The sequence below is a fragment of the Cydia amplana genome, chromosome 14, assembly GCF_948474715.1.
Source record: "Cydia amplana chromosome 14, ilCydAmpl1.1, whole genome shotgun sequence".
NCBI classification, from domain to species: domain Eukaryota; kingdom Metazoa; phylum Arthropoda; class Insecta; order Lepidoptera; family Tortricidae; genus Cydia; species Cydia amplana.
In genome coordinates, this window is record NC_086082.1 from 15,984,953 (window position 1) to 16,007,047 (window position 22,095).

The 22,095-nt window shown below is 42.2% G+C and overlaps 1 protein-coding gene across 3 annotated transcripts in view; it reads right to left on the reverse strand.

Annotated features, from left to right (window-relative positions):
* Positions 1 to 861: 861 nt before the first annotated feature.
* Positions 862 to 22,095, reverse strand: part of LOC134654184 (histone acetyltransferase KAT6A-like) — a 44,223-nt gene continuing 22,989 nt past the window's right edge. For 2 of the 3 annotated variants that reach the window (XM_063509633.1, XM_063509635.1), the window contains exons 5-11: positions 18,422 to 18,617; positions 9,109 to 9,506; positions 4,836 to 8,829; positions 4,574 to 4,704; positions 3,750 to 3,910; positions 2,950 to 3,058; positions 862 to 1,168 (exon numbers count right to left, since the gene is read on the reverse strand). In XM_063509633.1, coding sequence (XP_063365703.1) covers positions 885 to 1,168; positions 2,950 to 3,058; positions 3,750 to 3,910; positions 4,574 to 4,704; positions 4,836 to 8,829; positions 9,109 to 9,506; positions 18,422 to 18,617 — 5,273 coding nt within the window. In that variant the 3' untranslated portion in view covers positions 862 to 884. The remainder of the gene's footprint in view (positions 1,169 to 2,949; positions 3,059 to 3,749; positions 3,911 to 4,573; positions 4,705 to 4,835; positions 8,830 to 9,108; positions 9,507 to 18,421; positions 18,618 to 22,095) is intronic. The other variant, XM_063509634.1, reaches the window with a different exon arrangement.

Sequence of the window (22,095 nt, forward strand, 5' to 3'; positions counted from 1 at the left end):
GCGATCCGAAAAACAATTGCACTTTTCAACAAAACCAAAGACCTAACTAATTTCTTTGGGAATTGAGAATATATTAATTTATTATGATTTATTACGCGTCGGACGATCACAATACGAGGTCGATACGAACCGGTACATACAACAGCGAATACGATTTATTGCACTATATAATTATGCTACATCCCCGCCGGTCAAATATAAACAGGTTTAAATTACAATTTATCCGCAATTTTGTACTTCGCTCAGCATCAAGATACGCGAGATTCCTACACTAACAAGCCACTACCGACAACCGGAACCGGTAAAGATCGGTTTTCCTAGGATAGCGGTGCCGTCATATAGCGGCCGTCTCCATACTAAATAATACGGCTAAATATGGATGTCGTAGTATTTGTATGGAGACGGCCGCCATATGACGGCACCGCTATCGGAGGAAACCAAAGCTTAAGGCAACCGAAGCGGCGCATCGACCAATCGCACCTACACTACGTTATATACACTAGCCTACTTATTTGTACTTACGATACGATCGGTTTTTGGTCAAATCGCGTCACAGACGTCCGTCACAAAAACACTGGAATGCCGCGTGAGTATTTCGAGCGCTACTCGTTCACTTTCGGGCACAGACAATCCAACCTCTAGACATAGCATAGTCGCGCTACCCCCTCTGCCACGCATACGGTAGCGTTACTCCATCTTCGAGTCAATCCCGTGCCTTGATTGGTCCGTGTCTTTGAACGGACCAATCACGGCACGGGATTCGCTCACCTCGTCCCCCCGCACCCCCGTATTTTTGGCAGCATCGGTTTCATGAAAGAATTGGCCTAAGCTCAGTCTAGAGGTTGGATTGTCAGTGCTTTCGGGTCACCCGGCTTAGGTTTGGGCTACCGACGCATGGTCGAGTTCAGGCTCTGCAGCCCGAGAGCCGACGGGGCATTGATATAGCCATAGGCATACACATTTGGTTGCTGGGCTCTCGGGTCCGGGCTGGAGTACTGCACGGGTGTGTTGACGTTCATCATTTGCAGATTGTTGAATTGCTGCTGCGGCGGCATGCGGTACGAGTTGGCCAGGCCGACGCCATACTGCGAGATGATGTGAGAGTTGAGGTTGGGCGACATGCGCGACGTAGGCGCCATCTGCATGTGCTGCATCGGCGACAGGTTGCCTGGAACTAACACGACAAATTATACTAACAATCATCAGTACTCACATCAAGAATAAATACGTTGTTAATAAAAAGAAACATTTCCCAAACTGGCATTAATTTGTAAGTCTGTACAGTCGCCATCAGGTAAATCAGAGCGCTCAAGACTCACAAATATTTGAACACGCCTTTATTGCCAAGGCGTTAGTGATAATATATTTTTGAGCACCTCGGCCGCTCTGATATATCTAATTTCGTCAAGTATATAAAAAATAAGTCTATCGGGTAAAAAAAAAAGGAAAGATTGTGTCGTATTTTGCAGTCAAAGAGAAAAAACAAATACATGGAAATTCCTCCAATGAGACGAGTTCAGCTAATAAAATAATATAAATACGAAGTAACTGTCTATTGCCTCTTAACGCTTAAACCGATTTCGATGAAATTTGGTATGGAGATAGTTTGAGGACATGGGACAGTTTTTCTCATCATCTCACGCAGGCGAAATCGCGGGCAAAGGGAAGCCAGTCGGAACTGACAGCAAATGTATTATTAATGTTAATTTATTGTTAATTTGCTTCTAATTATCAAATCTTGGTAAATCATATGCTTAATGCCCCAAAGTCTTCACGACACAGACTCGACCTAGTGAGGGCTATCGTTTGTTCTAAGAAGCTGTTGTACATATTCTGTAGTTAATTTTAATTTAATTACTAAGCTGTCATGTCACGTCAATTTGGAAATAGTATTTTATGCAACCGTTGTTTAAGAGGGGTCAAAAAAGGCGAGTGGCGTGAGTAACAATTTGAGGCGAAGCCGGAAATTGTTAATAAAGACGCCACGAGTATTTTTTGACTCAGTTAAACAACGTTGCATACAATACTTTTTCTGCGACCAAGCACTTACTTTGAAATAAAATTGTAAATTTAACAAATATTTTTAATTCAAGGAATAGCAAAAATGGAGGGTACGGGCGGGAAAAGAATGAATGAAATTAAAAAAAAAAACATGTTTATGGTTCACTTATTTGTCAGAGACGACACTAAAAATAAGGTTGGCAACACTGTATTTCATTCAATATTTTTTAAGTGGTCATTACACGAAGTATCGTAAAATCGCCAAAAAGATACTTCGTGTAAGCACAAATTCTTTTTTGGGGAATAGACTAAAGACTTGTCTTGACAACTATAAGGTGGGGTTTTAAAGGTGTGTGCACGACCCTTTAAATGACAAATAAAAGTACGGGAGTAGAAATAGTATTTTATGCAACCGTTGTTTAAGAGAGGTCAAAAAAGGCGAGTGGCGTGAGTAACAATTTGAGGCGAAGCCGAAAATTGTTAATAAAGACGCCACGAGTATTTTTTGACTCAGTTAAACAACGTTGCATACAATACTTTTTCTACGACCAAGCACTTACTTTGAAATATAATTGTAAATTTAACAAATATTTTTAATTCAAGAAGTAGCAAAAATGGAGGGTACTGGCGGGAAAAGAGTGAATGAATGAATGAAATTAAAAAAAAAACATGTCTATGGTATGGTTCACTTATTTGTCAGAGATGACATTTAAATTAAGGTTGGCAACACTGTATTTCATTCAATATTTTTTAAGTGGTTACACGAAGTATCGTAAAATCACCAAAAAGATAGTGCGTGTATGCACAAATTCTTTTTTGGGGAATAGACTAAAGACTTGTCTTGACAACTATAAGGTGGGGTTTTAAAGGTGTGTGCACGACCCTTTAAATGACAAATAAAAGTACGGGAGTAGAAAAATAAATATTAGTATTGGTATTGTAACTCACTGGGCGCGGGCGCGGGCGCGGAGTGCGTGCGGGTGCGCGCCGCGTCGAGCTGGTTGGGCGCCGGGTAGTACTTGTGGTAGTGCTGCGCGCCGCCCGCCTGCTGCGCGTACTGGCACAAACAAACATGTCAATCGATTACTATATGTACATGCTAATGTTATTTTACTGTTTTTGTGTGCCTATATCGAATTTGAGAGCGCAGGGTATATTCAAATCAGTCATATTTGAAACACGCTAAGATGTATGCGAGATCTTATCGTAAAAAAGTATAGCCCAACTTGTATTTCCAAATTTCGGAATTGTTATATTATTTTCATTCATAATCACGAGCTCTTTCGATCCTATTCCGAGAAAAATGTCTCCCAAAATTTCATACCTTTTTTGTTTGTCCGTTTTGTTAAGGCCCGTCTCCATATTGCGCGGCAAACTATCGAACATTGGCTCGCGAGGCAGCCGCGCGCAATGGATACCGGGTTGGCTCGCGAGCCATTGCTATCTGATCGAGTTGGCTCGCGAGCCAACCCGGTATCCATTGCGCGCGGCTGCCTCGCGAGCCAATGTTCGATAGTTTGCCGCGCAATATGGAGACAGGCCTTTACACGAACATAGAATAGAAGGTTATAGTGACAAATGAAACATTAAAATTGGGGACATTTTTTTCTCAGTAAAAATGGAAAAAACTCGTGATACTCGTAACTCGTAAATACTATGAAAATGCCCATGTAACTTTTTATGCCAGGTCTGTACCCTAACCATAACCCTAGTATCCACTTTGGTACACAACTAGTATGGCGGCGTACCTGCTGGTGGTGGTGTTGCGGCGCCTCGGCCATCTGCTGCAGCTTGGCGAGCGAGCAGGAAGGCGCCCACCCCCCTCCGTGGTACTGCTGCTGCTGCTGGAAGGAGAGGTACCCGCCCTGGTAGCCTGCGCTTGCGCCGCCTGATGCTGCTCCGCCTCCCGCTGAATAAATACCACGGTCAATGTTATTACATGGTAGTCGATTTCGTGGTTTTCAGAGCTGCGCCTTTGACTGAAGGAAGCGGCTCCAACCCAATATCAACCTTCGTGCATTCGGACAAGGTTCAATTTGACAGTGATGACTGATGACACGCCCCGCACACGATAGCGAACGTACATAAATTGTAGATTGTGCGCGAAGCTCAATTTCCTTTCCAGATTTAAGCCACTAGATGACAGACCCTACTATGCGAAATAAAGCCAGCGTGAAGGGTAGGGGCACGAGGGGCAGCACCTACTTAGAAGCGTGAATTGTTTTCGCTTCTCAGCAGATCTAGTTTTCGCACGGTTTTTATAGGCGTGGCGTTCTAGTTAAGAATGATGTCAGTTTGTCTAAAATTTTCTAAATCAACAACGAGACTAATTTCTAATGCAACTGCAATAAAAGTTAAGATGAAAAATTGTCAAGACTGCAAAATAGTATCAGATCTGGTCCCATGAGTACTAAGACTAAGCAACATAGCAACGTTTAAGGCGAGGCCGGGCCTGCAAGACAGTTTCCTTCATAAGCACGATAACAGTTTCGCAGTATAAGTCTCAAAATACTCTCTCTGAATACGAGAGTCGTCGGTCACCAGAGTCCTATACATCAGAGTGGCTATTTACCGTGTGGCTGATGAGCTGGGGGAGTGGTGCGGTGTCTAGCGGGGGGAGTGGCGGCGCCGCGCATGGCGGGCTCGCTCTTGGCGCCGCCCGCGCCTGCGCCCGCGCCCGCTCCGCTACTCGCGCCGGCGTTTCTGTTAATAAATACAAGTTTCAGATGCTGAAACTATCTCGAACAACGAACAATAATGCTTGACATTTAATTTTAGATAATAGAGGTTCGTGTTATGCAAAAAGTTCAGAGTGCAAAATGATAAAGACTCACCTATTCCTGTTGTTAATCTTCTGCTGTTTCGGCGGCTGGTTGGGCTGCGTCATGATCGAAGGGATGTGTATCGCCGAGTGCGGGTACTGCGGCGACGGCGTCGCGTGCATGTAGCACGGGGACGCCAGATCCGATCCGATACTTGAGGGCGATTCTAAGCCTAGTTGCGATACGTCGAGTTCACAGGAGGGGTACTGCACTGAATGTACAGAATTGCTGGTCGAGTCTGGAGTATAAACTCCCATAGATTGCAAAGCCGGGCTGACCGCTTCGCACATTTCCTCCTTACTGTCTTTAGGCGATTCCTCCTTCTTTTGTCTACTCTTCTTTTCTATTTCTTTCTCTTGGCTACATGGACCGTTGTTGAAAGGAGTTTTACAGCCGGGGGAGGTTAGTATTTGAGGGCTTTGCTGTCGGTATTCGGCGCAGCTGGTGACGGCTTCCTGTTGTTTGACTTGGCGTTGCATCATCTGTTTCATTTGAGCCTCGTTTTGCGCCTGAGATTTTTTCGGCTCGCACTGCGTTTGACAAGCCGTGGTCGTTTTGGATTGCTTGGAAGGTTTACAATCGTTCTTCTGCGAGCATTCCGAGGCTTTTGAAGTTGGTGCTTTAGTTTCTTTAAAATGCGGAAGGCCCGTAGTGGCGTAGATGCCGGATGAAATCGCTCCGTAAGCGATGTTATGGAAATCTTTCTGATCATATTTCGGATGGAGCTTTTGGGGCGATTTCTGCATCTGTTCAAGATGAGGTAGGTTGAAACCCTGGAATTTGTCCAGGTAGTTTTTATCGCTGTTTTTCATGTCGAGAAATCTGTTATGGTCCCATGTGCCTTGTGCCAGGCGTGCTGGGTCCCAAGGCGGCCACTGGTACTGAGCATGAGATGTGTGGTAGTTAGGGATTTGATTCATGGGATAGTCTTTTGGAACAAGATCGTTATCATAGCGAAGCTTGGGCAGCATTTTGTTTAGATCATTTTGGTCCGGTTTTAAGGCGAGTTGCGTAGTGCAAGTTTTGTCATGTTTGACTGTGTTGTTTTTTGAATCACATTTGGCGGTGTTAGTTTTCTCTTTCTTAAAAAAATCTTGCTTCTTCGGCGCTTCGTTGGTCGGTTTAGTCTCTGGCTTGCTTGTGACGGGGCCGGAGTTGGTGTTGATGACGTTTATAGGAACCGACGTCTCCGGCTTTCGCGCGTTAGCGGTTTGCTCTGGAAAAAAAACGACTTTAGGTTCCGGCGTGCTTCTAGGAGTGTCATTCTTGCTTTTCTTTTCCGGTTTTTCCAATTTGCTGTGAGCTGAATTCACTCTTACATCTCTGAGCTTGCTTTTCTCCCTCGGTTTTAAGTCTTTATCCTGCGAGCTACATTGGACGATGCTCATGGAGCCTCCGAGAGAATTCTGGATAGCATTGCTGTTCGCAAAATTAGGGTCCATTTCAGAGCCCAGGTTAACAGCGGCATTGGCGCTTTGGCATCTAGGTAAAAAATTGATATCTGTAACATTGGGTACTTTGGGTATCACTGGGTTGATGACGGGGGACGTAATGGGATGAGGCACTTCTAGTTTGGTCGGTTTGCTTATCACAGGCGAGTCAGACATGCTGTTAACTCTGTTAGCTTCACTGGTCTTCATCACTTTGTCAGTTTGAACAGATTGAGACTCCTTGCTGACGCTGGCTCTATGGTTGAGGTAGGAGTGCTGCGCCGTATTAATTTGCTGTATCGTCATGGAGTTGCTCACTGTATTCTGGTAGTTGATCATATTTGGTTCTATGACATTTCTAGTGATGACCATCTCGTCTTTTCTTGGATTAACCAAGTCATTTCTAAAAGTGATTTCGCTTTCTTTGCCAACAACGCAATTTTGAGATTTATTCCTATCTGGTAGATCTGTGTAGGAATCAAGTTTTGGCATTTCGGGTAATTTCATATTGCTCATGTCTCTTTGAAGGTCCACATTCTGAATGATCGAGTCAGGTTTAGTTGGAGACTTTTTTTCTGGACTTTTAAGCTCGTCCATAGCCTGATGTTGTATTACCGTTTCCTTTCTTATTTCACACTTTTTCTGTTCACATTCAGAATTTACTTTTTCTGGGGTCCTTTTTAGTTTTGGAGACTCGTTGATAACAGATTTATCATTCAGTTTTGGTGGCGTATTGACATGGGGCGATGGGCCATTGTCAGACTCTCCTTCAACTACTATAGTTTCTATCTGATGTATTTTAGGGACAATAAGATCTACCGGTGGTGGTCTACTTGGATTCACTTCCTCCTGAATCTTGTGGTCTAGCACTATGTGAGCGTTCTCCGTGGACACAACAGGTATAACCTTAGAAGGGCTTTCGTTTTCTTCAACCTCTTTAGGTTTGTTTTCATTGTTAGTTTGCGCCGGCACCGTGTTGTTGGGTTTAGGAGAAGGCAGTGGACAACTTTGGCTGTTATTGTCGTCTGATTCTGATATGACTATAGTCTCTTTGTCGTCTAGCGAAGGTTTAGATGGCGACTGGATTTCGCCATTTTTCGCTTCTGCCTGCTCATCTACTTTTTGCGACTGCGACTCCGGTTTTGATTCAGTAGCGTTGACAGCGGGTGATTCTACGTCTTCACTGGGTTTGTCATTTTTCTCACTGTCTTCAGTGGAGGTTTCTTTGATGACTTGTTCTTTCTCAGCTATAGATTTTGGTGAATCCATGTGTATGCTGTCAAGTTCCATGTCACTTGTGTGATGATCTGTGCTGTTCTCTTCTACTTGCCGAGGACTGGCGGGTTTGCTGGATACACTTATTTTATCGTCTACCTCTTCCACATCCATTTCATCATCAGCCTCCCCAGAAGAGTCCTCAGAGCTGTCTGAATTCTTGCTTGTCTCCTTGGGTTTTTCGACATCTTGACTCTTAGGGGAATTGTGGTTTTGAACAGGCGATTTGGGTTTTTCTTCCTCCATGGAGTCGTCGTCAGTTTTGCAGTTGGTTTCCTCGTCCATTTTCGCTTTCTTTGCGTCAGGGGAATCAGTTCTGACTTTATTAGTTTTGGTGACCTTTTGTCGCTTCTTAGGGCGACCGCGCCAGGGATGTTTTCGCTTCGCTTTCGCTTTGACACTGGCTGTCGCTGCGACTGAAGTGTCGAGGGTGTCTTCTTGGCTATCCTGGCTATCTGAGGCGTATGTCTCTTTTTCTTTAACACTCTGTCTCCTGCTTCTAGGTGTCGGAGTAGGGTTGGAGTCTTCGTTGAGCTCGTTCAGAGCGACTCTGGATGACCGCCTCGCAACACTTTTACTTCTTTGTTGCCGCGGAGTCGTCTCCTCTGGTTTTTTATCGTCCTCAGTTAAGTTGGATTCGGATAGCTTTCTGTTTACATCCCGTTTCCTCTTTCTGCCGCCCTCCTGAGCGAGCGTGGGAGTGGTCTGATAAGTAGTTTCACTGTACTTGAGAGGTCTCGTCCGCCGTCGTCCGGATGAGGTGACCTCAACAGGTTCAGGGGTCTTGTCCTTTTCAATTTTGGTCTTCAACTTGGTCTCCGCTTTGGTGACTGGTGTTTCAGGTTCTGTCGCTGTGTCTTCGCTCTCAGTTTTCATTTCCTCGTCGTTCTCAGTGTCCTGGTCTGCAGAGCCTTCGTCGGGCGACCTGAAGGGGTTGATGGTTGGGGCCAGAAGCGGCGTCCACCTAAGACATTCCGGGTCGATTTCCAACCGCGGTCTACTTCTTAATTTTTTCACGTGACTATCGACCTTATTCCAGTCTATGCAGAGTCCTAGTTTCATCGAGTCATTGTTGGGTAGGTATCTGACGAAACCGAGCAGTTGGAAGGTGGCGGCGATGTCGTTCATGTGCATGCCCGTTGTATGCGCGATGTCCTCGAGCGTGAACGGTTTGTCTTTATGGTCGTGGAGGAACTCTAGTATGACCGACTTCCAGTAAGCGTGGTACGACACTCGGCCGAGGTCGGATAGAGGTTTTTCTGGTGTTCCGGGTTGACCTTCCTCTTTTGATAATAAATAACCTGAAACAAACATTACAATTATATAATTTAATTCTAATTAACACAATAGGGTACTTCCCAACAGATTAAACTCGATACGCGGGATGAAATACCAAAATTTGAAGTTGTAGGTTTTTAACTTGACACGAATTTAAAGATCCTTTTTGCGAGTCACAATTTCAAAAGTTTAATTTTAATTACATTCAGTTTTCGTTTACATACAAGACAATTTATTTTGATTACAAGAAAGTACCCTAATAATATTAGTAAGAAATATGTAATAAAGATTCCACCACTCACTAAAATGGATGAGAAACCGCCCGTAGCCCTGCCTCTGGTACTGCGGCATCGTCATAATGCACGACACATTGTACTTCTGCTGGCAATGCTTCTCTTTCGAAAAATATCCGACGAGATGGCATCCTTTATTATCATTTTTCGTCAGCACGTAGAATAGGAACGGTTCAACGTCGTAGTAGAGCGTTTTGTGGTCGAGGAAGAGTTTGGCGAGTAGGCAGAGGTTCTGGCAGTAGATCTTGTTGGCGTTGCCGTCGACTTCGAAGACGGATATGTCGCCGCAGCGGTAGATCTCGGTGGCGGGCGGGTGCCGCCACAGGCACTTGTCGAGGTGCCGCATGAGCACGGCCCGACTTTTGGCGTATTTAAGGCAGAACTCGCACAGGAATAGCTTGGGTAGCCTGGAAGAGATAATTTGAAAATTGTTTATTGTGAGAGAGAGAGAGAGAGAGATTCTTTATTTGTGAAAACACAGGTACAATGAATGGTCTTACATTATAGTTTGGTAGTCTCACCATGCTCTGCCAATAGTGGCGTACAAATACTATACTACTTATAAACATAAACCATGCATTATTTCAAAATTTACAATTTGTAAATTAAATATTAATCATTAGAACATGTGACAAAAATTAGGATATAATTATACTTAAGAAATAAAATTTATACATGCATTTAATTTTCATTCAAATAATCGCTTATTTTATAATAACATTTTTCGATTAATAGTGCAGTCAGTTGTTTTTTAAATTGTGATAGTGGTAATGTTTTTAAACAATCAGGAATTTTATTATATATTCTGGTTGCCATTCCAAAAATGCTTTTCCGCATCAATGTGGTGTTCTGTGGCTCATTGTGCAACTTTTGGTCATATTGTGATCGCGTTGGATATTTGCGGTACTCTGAGACTTTAGTGAAAAAATTAGAGTTGCATTTAACAAATACTGCCATTTCTAAGATATAGATACACGGAAATGTTAAAATTTTCATTACTTTGAATAACGGAACACTGCTTTCTCCGGGTTTTTTCCCGCACATTGCTCTTACACACCGTTTTTGGGCTATAAGTACATTTTCCCTATCGACTGAGTTACCCCAGAATATAATCCCATATCGGAGTCTTGAGACTACAAGTCCATGATAGGCTGATAGGTTGTGTTTTGCATTTCCATGTTGTTACATAAAGGTTACAATATAGTTTTGTTGACTCGTAGAAAAATTATTGTATACAATAGTGATGTAATCAAGCTTTTCAATCTCGTACCCATTAAGAGTGCTATTACATTTCGGGGATGAGCGAGTTTAGGTATTTTACGCGCTGCGGCAGGCCCCGCGATCTCAGGTCGCCGAACCCTTCCACCGCATTTTCCCTCGGTCGCACTACAATGATGGATTAAACATTCTTGATCCGATCGTGAAGCATATTAAAATCAATACAAATACAAATACAAATAATTTATTGAGAAAAGTATAGTACAGTGGTTGCTCTTAAAGACTAATAATTTATAAAGACAAGTGATTTACAAATGCCTGAACTAGGATTCCCTGTGTTTCAGGCAGCAAAGGACAATATTAAATATTTATTACTTATTCACTTAATTATAAACTATAGGTATGGTACACAATATAAGTCTTATTACCTAAACAAAAAGTGGATTCTTAAGTACCATTAAATATCAGAGTACAGTAGGTAATCATTTTACGACTATTAGTAAGTTCTCTGTATCATCGTACGTCATTTTTTGAAGGGCGTTGCTATTAAGACGTGTCTTATTTGTGTTAAGTAAAATTGCTTGCTGGACATTTTTGGTCAAGTACAGCATACTATTTTCTGCATCGGCAGAATTATAAACGGGGCCAAAGTCAATATTGCGTAAATCATCTCCAAGTTTGTTTATATTTAAACAGCGGCGAACATGATGTTTGCAGGTTTCGACATCGCATGCTTTAGACTCTGATACAGAGAAACTATCTAGGTCAGAAAATATGCTATTGTTCATAGGTAGTTAAACTAATGAAAGTGAATGAAGTGCTATAAAAGTATGTGAAAAGTTAGCGCTCCTAGGCGCCTTCATAATCTATAGAGTTTAAATACCTTTTTTCGGCCATTTTTCTAGCTGGGCAGTCTGCTTCGCCTGTTTGGTGGTTGCATGGTTTCTTGTAGTACGAGCATGTTGCACATTTTGGTGCTTCGTCCTTTTTTGTGCATTCCTTAAATGAGTGACCCGCTTCTCCGCAGTGGCCGCAGATGTTAGTCTCCATTTTGCAGGTCTTCGCTGCATGATTGTAAAGCTGACATTTGAAACAGCGCGTAACCAAGGTGAAATCCCTAACAGGGCACGATGACCAATTCACAAAAACTCTGTCGTTCGTAATTAAGGCCTTGCGTATCGCTCCAGAAACTTCAATTATATAATTACAGGTCTCGGCGTCCTTTTTTCCGGATTTGTGACTGAGCTTAGTGGAAGCCATAAATTTTTCGAGCGACCAATCTTGTAATTTATCGGCTAAGTTTTGATGGAATATGCACTTGAGGACTTCAGGTTCCTGCATGTCCGCGGGAACTCCAATGACTACAATTCTGGGCTTGCGTTTTTGTGGCTCGTCAACGGTGAGTCCAGAGGTCATAAGCTGCGCCGATTGCTTGAGTTTTATTACGTCTTCTTTTGAGTCAGTGCTTATCACTACACCGCCGTTTTTGATCTTGCGCAACCCTCTCACGTGCAGCTTCATTACTTCGGGCCGGATAATCTTTTGAACGAGAGATTTTGTCTCCTCACTCGATTTCAACTTGTCAACCGGATAGATTGCGACTGAGCTAATGTTAGACGGTTGAACGTACCTCGTTCCATTTTTCTTAAGGACTTCGGCAAACGATACAGGTTCCGAAACTTGTCGGCTGGATTCCTCAATTGACTCCTTTAGTTCTTGGATGCGTTGTACGAGGTCCATTTTTTCCTGATGCGCTTGGCGAGACTGATATGCTTGGACTGCGTGGCTTTTTAGGGATTGGTATTCAATAGCCATTTGTGAGGCTAAGTGGCTCACGTTGCGACACAAGTTGTTAATTCTGATCTTCTGGTCAGTGTTAAGTTTACCTTCTGCAGATGTGGAGCATACGTCGTGGAGGTTCAGTTCGATCTTTTTCAGCCAGGTCTGGATGTCACTCGTGGGAAATACCTTCGGGGGCTCTTCTTCCTGCGGCATGTTTGCTGGTGTGGGCCCGGGCGGGCCGGGCTGCGGCGTGGGCGTCGAGGGCGGGCTGCGGCGTGTTAGTCCACTCCGATTAAATGGACTATTCTCCGACATTTTTCGCTTACACTTGTTTACTACACTTATACATTATACTGTAGCCGTAGGTCGGGGTAGATGACTAATAGTAATGACCCAGATAATGCACGATTGTAAATGCAGACAATCACGAAATTATGCACGTGAATAACTAATTATTTTAATAAACACGTCCGATCTCATTGACGGCTCTTGAGACAAAAATCATAACAACACTAACTGTACTTTAATATCAAAGTCCTAAAAATGTTATTTGGTACGAAAATACTAAATCCAGTGCAAATATACATACTTATGTAGGTCATTATTACTAGAAAGAAATTATACGTACTTACTTAGGTACTCGCTTATTTTCATTTTTCGTCATTGCATATGGTATAGGTTGTATAGTGAAACTATTTTAGCTATATAATAAAACCTTTAATTTGTATCTTAAGTTTAGAAACGAGCTGATACTAAGCATCTGATGATGAAGCCTGATGATGATGATGAAGGTGATCACGGATACCAATCAACCATGTAGTAACATGATTAGGCTCGTTTGATTCATCTCAACAAGATCTTTGGCACTAGGTGACACTCAGGGTCTGATAATGGAGCTGGAAGGTGGCCACTGGTACCAGTCAACTATGCAATTAAACCACCTTGTGTTTGAGCTCGTTTGATTCGTCTCAACAAGATCTTTGGCACTAGGTGATACTCAGGGTCTGATGATGGAGCTGGAAGGTGGTCACCGGTACCATTCAACCATGCAACTAAACCACTTCGTGTTTGGGCTCGTTTGATTCATTTCAACAAGATTTTTGACACAAGATATGACTCAGGGTCTGATGATGGAGCTGGAAGGTGGTCACCGGTACCAGTCAACCAGGCAACTAAACCACTTCGTGTTTGAGCTCGTTTGATTCGTTTCAGCAAGATCTTGGACACTAGGTGATACTCAGGGTCTGATGATGGAGCTGGAAGGTGGTCACCGGTACCAGTCAACCATGCAACTAAACCACTTCGTGTTTATGCTCGTTTGATTCGTCTCAACAAGATCTTGGACACTAGGTGATACTCAGGGTCTGATGATGGAGCTGAATGGTGGTCACCGGTACCAGTCAACCATGCAACTAAACCACTTCGTGTCTGGGATGACAACCTTCCAGCTGCACATCAGACCCTGTGAGTACTATGTTGTGTCAAAGATCTTGTTGAGACAAATCAAACGAGCCCAAACACGAAGTGGTTTAGTTGCATGATTGACTGGTACCAGTGACCACCTTCCAGCTCCATCATCAGACCCTCAGTACTATCTTGTGTCAAAGATCTTGTTGAGACGAATCAAACGAGCCGAAACACGAAGTGGTTTAGTTGCATGGTTGACTGGTACCGTTGACCACCTTCCAGCTCCACCATCAGACCCTGAGTTCTATCTTGTGTCAAAGATCTCGTTGAGAGGAATCAAACGAGCCCAAACACGAAGTGGTTTAGTTGCGTGGTTGACTGGTACCGGTGACCACCCTCCAGCTCCATCATCAGACCCTCAGTACTATCTTGTGTCAAATATCTTGTTGAGACAAATCAAACGAGCCCAAACACGAAGTGGTTTAGTTGCATGGTTGACTGGTACTGGTGACCACCTTCCAGCTCCATCATCAGACCCTCAGTACTATCTTGTGTCAAAGATCTTGTTGAGACGAATCAAACGAGCCCAAACACGAAGTGGTTTAGTTGCGTGGTTGACTGGTACCGGTGCCAACCTTCCAGCTCCATCATCAGACCCTCAGTACTATCTTGTGTCAAAGATCTTGTTGAGACGAATCAAACGAGCCGAAACACGAAGTGGTTTAGTGGCATGGTTGACTGGTACCGTTGACCACCTTCCAGCTTCATCATCAGACCCTGAGTTCTATCTTGTGTCAAAGATCTCGTTGAGAGGAATCAAACGAGCCCAAACACGAAGTGGATTAGTTGCATGGTTGACTGGTACCGTTGACCACCTTCCAGCTTCATCATCAGACCCTGAGTTCTATCTTGTGTCAAAGATCTCGTTGAGAGGAATCAAACGAGCCCAAACACGAAGTGGATTAGTTGCATGGTTGACTGGTACTGGTGACCACCTTCCAGCTTCATCATCAGACCCTGAGTTCTATCTTGTGTCAAAGATCTCGTTGAGAGGAATCAAACGAGCCCAAACACGAAGTGGTTTAGTTGCATGGTTGACTGGTACTGGTGACCACCTTCCAGCTCCATCATCAGACCCTCAGTACTATCTTGTGTCAAAGATCTTGTTAAGACGAATCAAACGAGCCCAAACACGAAGTGGTTTAGGTGCATGGTTGACTGGTACCGTTGACCACGTTCCAGCTTCATCGTCAGACCATGAGTTCTATCTTGTGTCAAAGATCTCGTTGAGAGGAATAAAACGAGCCCAAACACGAAGTGGTTTAGTTGCGTGGTTGACTGGTACCGGTGCCAACCTTCCAGCTCCATCATCAGACCCTCAGTAATATCTTGTGTCAAAGATCTTGTTGAGACGAATCAAACGAGCCGAAACACGAAGTGGTTTAGTTGCATGGTTGACTGGTACCGTTGACCACCTTCCAGCTTCATCATCAGACCCTGAGTTCTATCTTGTGTCAAAGATCTCGTTGAGAGGAATTAAACGAGCCCAAACACGAAGTGGTTTAGTTGCGTGGTTGACTGGTACCGGTGACCGCCTTCCAGCTCCATCATCAGACCCTGAGTCCTATCTTGTGTCAAAGATCTTGTTGAGACGAATCAAACGAGCCGAAACACGAAGTGGTTTAGTTGCATGGTTGATTGGTACCGGTGACCACCTCCCAGCTCCATCATCAGACCTATATATTCTGATTCTGACATGTCATCAAAAGCATTTGTATTCAGCCATTTTTTAATTTAGTACCTATAAAATATCAGATCATTTCAAATATCTTTAATGCTGTCCGGTAGTTACATACTATACTATAAAACCAAATACACAGTACTAGGATCAAAGTTTCTCAGTCGCCGTATACAAGCACTGTCACGCACACAGTATAGCATTTTACACGGCGCCTGCCGCACACAATGATAAAAAACCTCGTCGTCGCCGTTGAAAACGTGCGGAGCCGACCGACACACGTCCTACCTCTACAAGCTCTGCCGCGGCACTGAGCTCACGACCGCGCGTCATCGGTAATATTAGAGTCGTTTTCAAAAAATTGCCAAAAAATTCTAGTAGAATTTCATAAACACTAATGTATACTATCAGTATAAGCAAACGCTGTAGATTGCTTGAGTATGAAAATGACTTCGATATTAAGTAGAATTTCGTAGGAATTGACACTTGTTTCGGAGAGAAAATTGAGTTTGTTTTTCTTCGATTTTCTCTTTCTCAAAGGTATTTAGGAAAAATGTCAAAAGTAATTCCTAATGTACAGGGTATTAGTAATACAAAATAGCCAGCTTTACCAGAGTAAACTTCTCAACATTTACAAATACGAGCTCACAATTTAGTGCTTCACGTGGTTTTTCGGAAACAACCATCAGAAAAAAAATCATTACTAATTTAATAAGCCCTTTTTCCAATATTTAAAAAGTAATTCCTAAAGATAAGAAGACGCTTTTACCGTAACAAGTACTCATTGTTTCTAATAATGACCCTAAAGTACTGAATGTCATCGAGGAATATCATCAATTTTGCATTATTTTGACTTTTCTTGTTGGAGCGCTCTTAAGGCCACTCAGCACGATTAACATGGTACTCGACTGAAAAGCTCTCCATTATATCACGATTGTATAAAATACTATTAGAGTACAGTAACAAGGGCCCTGCAATTCTTAAATTAACACCTATGAGCACAGAACATATTAAAGAGGTTAGAACGGCTATCGCGCGCAGTTAGTATCGGAACCGGTGTCGCCGCTCGTTCCTCTCCACATTTCTCGCGCAACGGTAGTAAAAACTTGTGTGCCTGGTGAATAGATACGCCTCCTTTAGACAGATTTTATGTCTGGCTTCTTAATCTGAACGTTATTGTGGCGCAAAAGGCATGTTTACGTTTTTCGGTCAGCGCGGGCGAGTACTAGCATGCGAGCGTTTGCTCATAACCGGCGGCGACACGTACCCTGCTTGCATCGCCATTCTACTTGTTCTGTGCCTATGAGTTTCAGAATAGTTTATTTTGAGGAAAATTTGAATGAGATTTTGATGTCAGCAATGCAGAGCGTTTATGGTATTGTCCTTAGGTGCAGCCAACGGATTTTACATCACGGCTTTAGGAATAACATTATAGTCGCTAAAACGTACTCTGCCAATATTTAAAATTTCTCCTAATGTTCCTACTTAGAACTTTCAGTTTTTTTTTAACGATACGCTCCTAAAAGTCTGGGGGCGCTGCCGACCACAGAAGCAGAGTACATCGCTAATTCAATATTGATCTTTTCCATCTCCAAACCAACTCAGAAAAGTCAGAACAGGCCTCCCTGAATAAGGAATATTTGAATTGAATTACAAATGAGTTAAAGAGGCCCACTGATTAACAGTCCGCCGAAAGGTATCGGCCTGTCAGTTAGAACAAAAATTTGACAGTTCCGAACAACTGACAGGCCGATACCGTCCGGCGGACTGTTAATCAGTGGGCGGCCCCTTTGTGTATTGGGTCGATATGAAAGGGTTATTCCCACTAGTTACCACCAAGTTGTTACCAGTGGTAACTACTGGGAATTTTTTTCCCATCTTTTACCACTGGTAACTACTGGGAAAACAAATTACCACCAAAACTTTGTTAGAGTTAAATACTAATAAAAACAGTATAAATATCGAGTGATTTAAATAATTGCTAGTCGATTAGTGTTTTAGTAAACTGCCTTAAAAGTGACCAAAAATATTGAACCAGTTTAACCGGTACTAGTACAAAAACTATGATATATGTAAGAATAAATTTAATAATCCGTTTAGATTATTTTTCAAGTCATTTTATTTGGTAATTCAGAATCACTCTGTATATAATCTCTTACCATTTATACTGTTTTTATTAGTATTTAACTATAACATAATTTTGGTGGTAACTGGGAATAAAAATTCCCAGTAGTTACCACTAAACCGAGTTACCAGTGGTAAAAGGTGGGAAAAAAAATCCCAGTAGTTACCACTGGTAACAACTTGGTGGTAACTAGTGGGAAAAGCGGCCAAGTGCGAGTCGGACTCGCCCATGAAGGGTTCCGTATTTAGGCGATTTATGACGTATAAAAAAAAACTACTTACTAGATCTCGTTCAAACCAATTTTCGGTGGAAGTTTACATGGTAATGTACATCATATATTTTTTTTAGTTTTATCATTCTCTTATTTTAGAAGTTACAGGGGGGGGGGACACACATTTTACCACTTTGGAAGTGTCTCTCGCGCAAACTATTCAGTTTAGAAAAAAATGATATTAGAAACCTCAATATCATTTTTGAAGACCTATCCATAGATACCCCACACGTATGGGTTTGATGAAAAAAAATTTTTTGAGTTTCAGTTCGAAGTATGGGGAACCCCAAAAATTTATTGTTTTTTTTTTCTATTTTTGTGTGAAAATCTTAATGCGGTTCACAGAATACATCTACTTATCAAGTTTCAACAGTATAGTTCTTATAGTTTCGGAGAAAAGTGGCTGTGACATACGGACGGACAGACAGACGGACAGACAGACAGACAGACAGACATGACGAATCTATAAGGGTTCCGTTTTTTGCCATTTGGCTACGGAACCCTAAAAAACTATGATATATGTAAGAATAAATTTAATAATCCGTTTAGATTATTTTTCAAGTCATTTTATTTGGTAATTCAGACTACTATTTATACTGTTTTTATTAGTATTTAACTATAACATAATTTTGGTGGTAACTACTGGGAATAAAAATTCCCAGTAGTTACCACTAAACCGAGTTACCAGTGGTAAAAGGTGGGAAAAAAAATTCCCAGTAGTTACCACTGGTAACAACTTGGTGGTAACTAGTGGGAATAACCCATATGAAATCTAGCTGACCTGGCATACTCCTGCGGGAAGGGGCTGGAGTACCACGTGTCGATCTCCCATTGGCCGAACTCGATGGCGGAGGGGCAGCGCGGCGGCGCGGCGGGCGCGGGCTGCGGCGCGGGCTCGGGCGCCGCCACGGCCGCGAGCGCCGCCGTGAACAGCGACGCGTCGCCAGCCGTCACGCCCGGGGGGAGCTTCTTGCTCTCTGTGGGGAGGCGGGAGGTTGGTATATACTCATTGTGTCATTGCACAAAATAGATACAGTACAGAAATCAATCTACATACAAAGTGCGCTCGAGCAACGCACACATAGACACTGCTCACAGACACGATATCTCGGACCGGTTGGGACCAGTGCGAGCGCGAGTGTCAACCGCTTGAGACACGCGTCTGTGAACTTTTTTGTGCAATAATGGAGAAACAAAAAAAAGTTATTATAACTGTTCAGTGGACGGTTGTTTAAATTCAACATTAAACGGTGAATTGTCGTTTTTTAAGCTATACCAGTGGTTTCAGAGAGGTAAGTAGGTATCTGCATGTATTTCGATGGTTCGTTTTAACGTTAAACAGAACAGTTAGGTAGGTAGGTAAGCACCCCGCCCCGGCTACTACTAGATACGAGTGCCACTACCACGATAGTTTTTTGTGCATAAATCATAGTTGACAACCCTAGAGCGACCGCCGAGCGTAGGTATGAAAAGTGAAGTACATACATGTGATTGACTTCTGTACTGTATCTATTTTGTGGTCATTGTATGTTCTTGAGAGGTAACGATTGTGGCATGGTGTGCCAATTAAATCTCAGGAGCGACTAGATCCGCGTGTTTTGGTTATTCATGTAAGCTAGTTTACTGAACATGGTTCTTGATAAACAAACGTTAGAACGAATGAACGAAAGTTTCCTAAAGATTTGGAATAAGGAACGAGTGAAAGTTAGAGCTTTTTGATACTGAGTAACTTCGTTTGAAATGACAATTACACTATGTGAACGTGTAAAACTTTTACTAACCTCAGCATTTTAAAATCATGATATGATTTCTGTACTAAGTTCAGTGAACTAACGATAAACATACCTAGTTAGAAAACGAAACTTGTCCCCGACTATTTAAAATTGCATCAAGTCGACGTCAAAAATATGTATACAGTTTTACACCTTATTCCTTTGTAGCGAAAAATGTAAACATATCTTTGACGTCAATTGTACTAAAATAGAATTTGATTATTGATATAAAATTGTATTTTTACACATGTGCCTAATGATGTATGACATCTCGTTTTCTTACTAGAACTGAATAGGGATATAATATGATCAATATGGGGACATGCTTACAAGTAACCTCTGTTTAATATATTACATTAGTGGGACCTTTTCCACTACGTTACAGAATGAATCAAGAGCGAAACATCGTTAAATTGTGCAGTTAGTGACCCATTATATTCCTTAGATCTTACAAGGTTGCCTACTACGAATCAAACATTACCAAACACTATGTACAACCCATACAAAGTACATTGTGCATATGTGAACAGAGCCATCACAGTACCTTACGTATTTTAACCCAAAAATATGGTTAAAACTGTATTTCCACTGAGGCGGAGATTAGACGAGACATACGGGAATCAATCAATAGCATTCTTCACATCTCTTCTCCGCTCCGCTAGATTACAACCAATGCTATTGGTTGATTCCCGCACGTCTTATCTCATCTCCGCATCAGTGGAAACGCAGCCTAACACAGTAATCATGATGGATCTGATCAGTAAAGAACAAGACATGAAATAAAAGGAGAAATCCAAATTGCACTAAGTAAATTACAAAAGAAATAAAAAGAAACTGTAAATTAAAAGATTAATCAGAATTAATAGGAAATCAAAAGGAACTCAATCACCACTGTAAAATGATTAGTACATGTGAAATGATAAAAATAAAAATAAAGTTGACGCGAGACAAAAGCTATGGGAACTATCATCTGCGTCGCAAACACAATAAAAACGGACACCACATGACTCGCACCACTTGTATCTAGCGTCAAACATAACCGTAACACGTAAAGCCGTACATTCACGCATGTACGCGAGCGAAAGTGCATGTGTGGTCGCCTAAACCCGACAAGTCACCGGCGCCACCGTCGCTTCGAGCAGAGAATGAGCCAATGAGAGAACACGAGCACCACGGCCACCAATCAGAGGACGATCCACCACGAGACACTTTCACCCGCAGCACGGAGCCGGCCCGAGATGACGCCCGCCGTATGCCGCCGTGCCGTGCCGTGCCGGCCGACGCTGGGGAACTTAAGCAGTATATCCGTTGGCCGTCCAAATCGACAAATCAGCTTTAAGAGGCCGGTATCGATTTTAGTCGCAAAAATGTAAAATTGATAGATTTAGTCGATGAAATTGTACACCTTTTGTTACGTAATAGAAATAACAAGTACTGGTATCTGTTAGCACATCTTTTTATCTTGCATTTGTACAGATCATTTTTTTGAAAACTGACTCACTAAATTAGTAATGATTTTTTTTCTGATGGACGTTTAGGTAAACGCGCGTAAAGCACTGATTTAGTCGATCTTATTTGTAAATTTCGTAAAGTTTGGACTGCTAAAAATGGTAATTTTGTATTACACATATCCTATACTCCAACTTGCATAGACTACATTTTTGTTATATGATACTGAACGAGAGTAAATGAAAGTTATACGAAATCAATTTTCACCAGAAATTACTTCAAAACAAGTGAACATTTTCATGAAAATCTACTTAATTTCAACGTAATATTGATACTTAAACAATCTACAACATTTCCTGAAACTGTTCTTATACATCATTTTTTATAATTTATAACTATAATTTTATGATGAATTTTTAAAAACTGCCCCTTCTCGTCACGTATTGCCGGTGACGCACGCTCGGGACCTTATTATTAAAAGGCAAGATGAGAAGACGTGTTAATAGAAACCAATACTTGTTATTTAGATATTACGTAACAAAAGGAGTACAATTTCAACGACTAAATCTATCAATTTTACATTTTGGCTCTAAAATCGTTAACAAAGCCTTAAGAGCCCGCGCTGAGAGCGGTCTGGACTTCCCAGTTCCGCGTTCAGAGCTCTGCTCAGTCAGAACTCCGCTTTGGCGTTCTGACCGCCTGCTGTGTGCGTTATCGTCAGTGATCGGGGATTTCTATGCCACTTGGGGTGAATGACCTCAATCATTATGCTAGTATGGATATGCCGCGGGATTCCGGGATTCGTGTGCGATATAGGAGAGTGTTTTGGCATGTTACTGTTAATCAATTAATCATGCATTGCATATATTATTAATATTAATAATTGAAAATTTGATTACAGATCAAAACCACTAAGCTCTTAATAATTTTTTGAATAATATTTTTTCTTTAAATCATAACCAACACTGTTTTTTTACAGTCCTTTATTTTATAAACGAATTATCAACACCGAAATAGCGTTTACTTTTCGAACAGTTTTGTTCCTATCGCGGGCCAAGTGGCGTATCCATATTACCATTTCGACTTGATATCCCGCGGTGTGGCATAGAAATCCCCGATCACTGGTTATCGTAGACACGTACTTTCGAAAGAGCGCAGTACTCTGAACGCGGAACTCGGAGCTCCAGACCGATCTGTCTGCGCGGGCAAGTAGGTTGTTGTATCCAAAATTCAT